Source organism: Camellia sinensis, chromosome 6 (assembly GCF_055761805.1).
Source record: "Camellia sinensis isolate YWXY chromosome 6, ASM5576180v1, whole genome shotgun sequence".
Taxonomy (NCBI): domain Eukaryota; kingdom Viridiplantae; phylum Streptophyta; class Magnoliopsida; order Ericales; family Theaceae; genus Camellia; species Camellia sinensis.
Window position 1 is genome coordinate 12,071,868 of NC_138966.1, and position 3,686 is coordinate 12,075,553.

Here is a 3,686-nt window from a genome sequence, read left to right on the forward strand (position 1 = left end):
GCAGCCCTCCTTTGTTTTTTTTGGAGAAGGAAAGAGAGAACAAATGATGATTGATGAGCAAGTAGAGGAATCCCCCCAGGCTTCCATCAACATCAGAGCCTTATGGTGTTCAAAATGGTAAGTGGCTATACTTTCTAGATAAGATGAATTATTGATAAATGATGCAAGTTGATCCCATTATTTTGTATCTTGCATCAATTTAATTAATGTAGTTTCAACTGTATAATTTTTGCCTCTTAATTTTTTTTTTTAAAAATCTGATCAATTTAGTCTCATTGTCAACATATATTAAGAAATTAGAGAAAAATCAAGGACAAAATGGTCCATTCAAACACGAATGAAACGTTTCGAATTAGAGGTCAACTAATCAACTACTTTAGAGAGAGTGAATAGACTATTTTGTTTCTTGATTTCAATTCAATTTCTAAAGAGATTGAACAAAATTGACAGCATATGAAAGATCCAAGGATAAAATTGATACAATTAAGAATTATGAGGACCAAATCCATACGAGAAGTAAATTATAAGAATTGCGAGTGTATTTCGGCCATCATATTATTTGGTAGGTGTATGTACTCATTAGATATTCTTCATAGAGTAGTTCATCTGCTTGCAGTTGCATCTTTGACTGCATGAACGGCCATCTAGTCTACCACTTTGTTATGAATCTATTTGAAACTTGAGAAACAAAACTAAAAAGATTACCCAATACACAATCTAGTCATAAAACTTATGCAATGATAATACAGAGTCTGGAGTCAACAAAAATCTTGGCAAAGCTGCAAAACTTGGAAGAGACTTCCATTTCACTCTTCTATATATATCTCAATCTCAATGAACACGTGACAGTTCCTTTGTAAAAAGAAAAAGTAAAGAGAGAGAAGAGAATCAAAACAAAAACAAAATCAAATCAAATATGAAAACACAAACAACCTTTGATTGAGGTACGTATATCCTCCCAAACAGGAAAATTAGTAAGGAAAAAGAAAGAAAAAAAGAGGAAATAAATAAAATAAAATTTAGAAGAAGTTGAAGTTGTTGAATCTTAAGCTTCCATAAGTGGCAGTAGAAGCAGTAGCATATGCTTGAAGGAGCTCGTTTTGTGGAGACCAGAAGTCAGCTTTCAAACCGCCTCTTCTCACTGCTTTCAGTATCTTGTTCCGATGGGCATAACCAGTCACCACTACCTTCTGGCTATTTGCATCCACTTCCACTTTCTCTATCCCTGCAAACAATCATAGTTTGATCTTACTGTCAAAGTTGTGATTTTGCAATTTGAATTCCAAATTTCCAGTGTGTGTGTGTGTATGTGTGTGTGTGTGTGTGTGTGTGTGTGTGAGAGAGAGAGAGAGAGAGAGAGAGAGAGAGAGAGAGAGAGAGGAAATACCCTTCAATTTGGAGAGGCATTTCCTTAGTCTTTTCTCATGTATGCCAACCATCTCTACCTTCAATTCCACAGTCTGCAAAAAAGCATTGCCAAACAGGATTGAGAGTTTGCATTATGAAATAGTACGTATAGCTGTTTCTGTTCTAATAAAGACTTGTATATATCCTCCTTTTGACAACAAAATGATAGTTAACCTCAAATAAGATGGATCCAAAAATTTGTCAGAAACATGAATTGTTGTTTTTTATTTTGACAATTGGTAGGAGATAATTTACAAATATCAAGAGAATTATATCAATCTGGACAATCAACTACGTTAGGAAGTCCAAAACACATACTCACGACCACTACATCAATACAAGAAAGAGCCTTATAATGGGTAAGAATTAAACAACCAAAAAAAGATCCGTAATAGGGAAGAAACAATTAATCTTGACCCTTGGCCTCTCAGTTGAGAGTCTGCAGAAGTGACCAACAGAGCAAAACCGAGTTAATTGTCAGAAACAGGAATTGGCAGGACTAATTAATTAAAATGGAACCATCGTGCTTTAATTGATTTCCATTAGAGTTTCAAGGTATATTCATCATTTGGAGGGAACTCATTAAGAAGAATAAAGTTGGTAGCTACAAATGGTTCCCAAAAACAAGAAGAAGAAGAGAATTGCCAATTGATGAAATTCGAATCATGCTTTAGAAATTCAATTGCTGTTTTCTCAACTAATGGAAAATAAGTCTGATCTAAAATGATAACAAAGAATTACTAACTTCATCTGCTATATATTTAAATAACAAATCATAGAAAAAAATAAAAAATAAAAAAATTGTACCTCCATGAAGGGCTGATGAACTTGATGACTAATTAAATAGAAGGAACAGAGATGGAGTGATAAAGAGAAACAAGGATAATAATGATTAAAAAAAAAAGGATGGGAATGGGAGATATCAAGGAAGAGTGAATGAGAGTGAACAGATTGGGAATGAATGTAAGGATACATATTAGTAGTATATATAGCAGATCGAATTTGAGGGGACAGAAAAGGAAAGATGGAATAAACAATAAAGTGACTAGGGTTGTGTATTGGGTCTGCTGCTAAAACTTGCTAGATCGAAAACATCTGCTTTGTTTTTGCTTTGATTTGCTTTGCTTTTTCCAAAGGAAGAAAAACAACAAACAAACAAGGAATACGAAAACCAGAAAACAAGAAAAATGGTTATATGGAGTCATATATATATATATATAGTGTTAAATTTTATTTAAATGAATTGTTGTGATTTGAGCTCAAACTTCAAGGCAGGCTCTCCTCTGCCCAAAGCAATGTGAGTCTGAAGCAATTCAAATGATTGGCTTTGACGGGTCCAACTTAACTTTTCTTTGGAAGTCTCTTTCATATCTCTCTCTCTCTCTAGAATCTAGAATCTAGTACTTGTTTATCAAACTAGAGGAGATTGGACATCTGGCGGATGTAATGTGTTTTTTGCTTTGATAAAGAGCGATCATTCGATGCTTTATTATATCGTTGTATTGAGTCATTGACCCTTGCAATTGTTAATTTCGTTGGGTGGCATTGCCAATCAAAAAAAAAAAAAAAAAAAACAGATCTAGAAAGTACAAAAGAAAGAGAGAATGAGAATAAAAACTACTTCGACAATAATCAACATGAAATAAACTAGGCAGCAAGTTTGGTATTTTTGGGTAGTATCATAGTTTGCTTCTTAACTCCAACACACGTATATACATGACCTTATATATATATATATATATAACTGATATGATGTGGCAATTATGTACTGCTTTTGAGGAGGGAGTGACTGTGTGGATGAGGAGGAGTGCCAAATCTGCTTGGAGCACATTTGCCGAACAACAATATTACAAATCAAAAAAATTATTCAGAAAATTATCTAAAGAAGTGAATCAATAAACTACATTCATTGTGGGTGTGTGTAGCCCTAATTCTACTAACTTACCATATACTCTCTCTTCACTATAAAATTTGGAGTACATTTTCATGTCCATTGCATTTTTGTATGCCGAAGGGGATTGCTTTGACATTACACAATGATCTCATACTCTTAGCCAAATACTCAATAGCTAAGTTATATGTTATGTACACAATGCCTTGCTCTAAACACAGGGTTGTGGGACACGATATCGAATGCTATAAAAAACATAAGTGAAATCCTCTCTAATATTTGTTGGGGAATTTTCAAAAGAGTTTTAAAAAATAATAATTTAGTTTTTGAGTGTTTTTAAAACCTTTTTTTGTTTTTCTTTAGAAAGTTAGAAACAAGCTTGGGGAGT

General features: G+C 33.5%; 1 protein-coding gene across 1 annotated transcript; it reads right to left on the bottom strand.

The window, feature by feature from the left end:
* Positions 1–770: 770 nt before the first annotated feature.
* Positions 771–2,587, bottom strand: LOC114310266 (heavy metal-associated isoprenylated plant protein 45). The gene is made up of 3 exons (XM_028256216.2): positions 2,215–2,587; positions 1,388–1,460; positions 771–1,225 (listed from the first exon to the last, which is right to left on the bottom strand). The coding sequence occupies exons 1-3, from the start codon at positions 2,380–2,382 to the stop codon at positions 1,020–1,022; spliced, it is 447 nt and encodes a 148-aa protein (XP_028112017.2). The 5' UTR covers positions 2,383–2,587; the 3' UTR covers positions 771–1,019.
* Between the last annotated feature and the right edge of the window lie 1,099 nt (positions 2,588–3,686).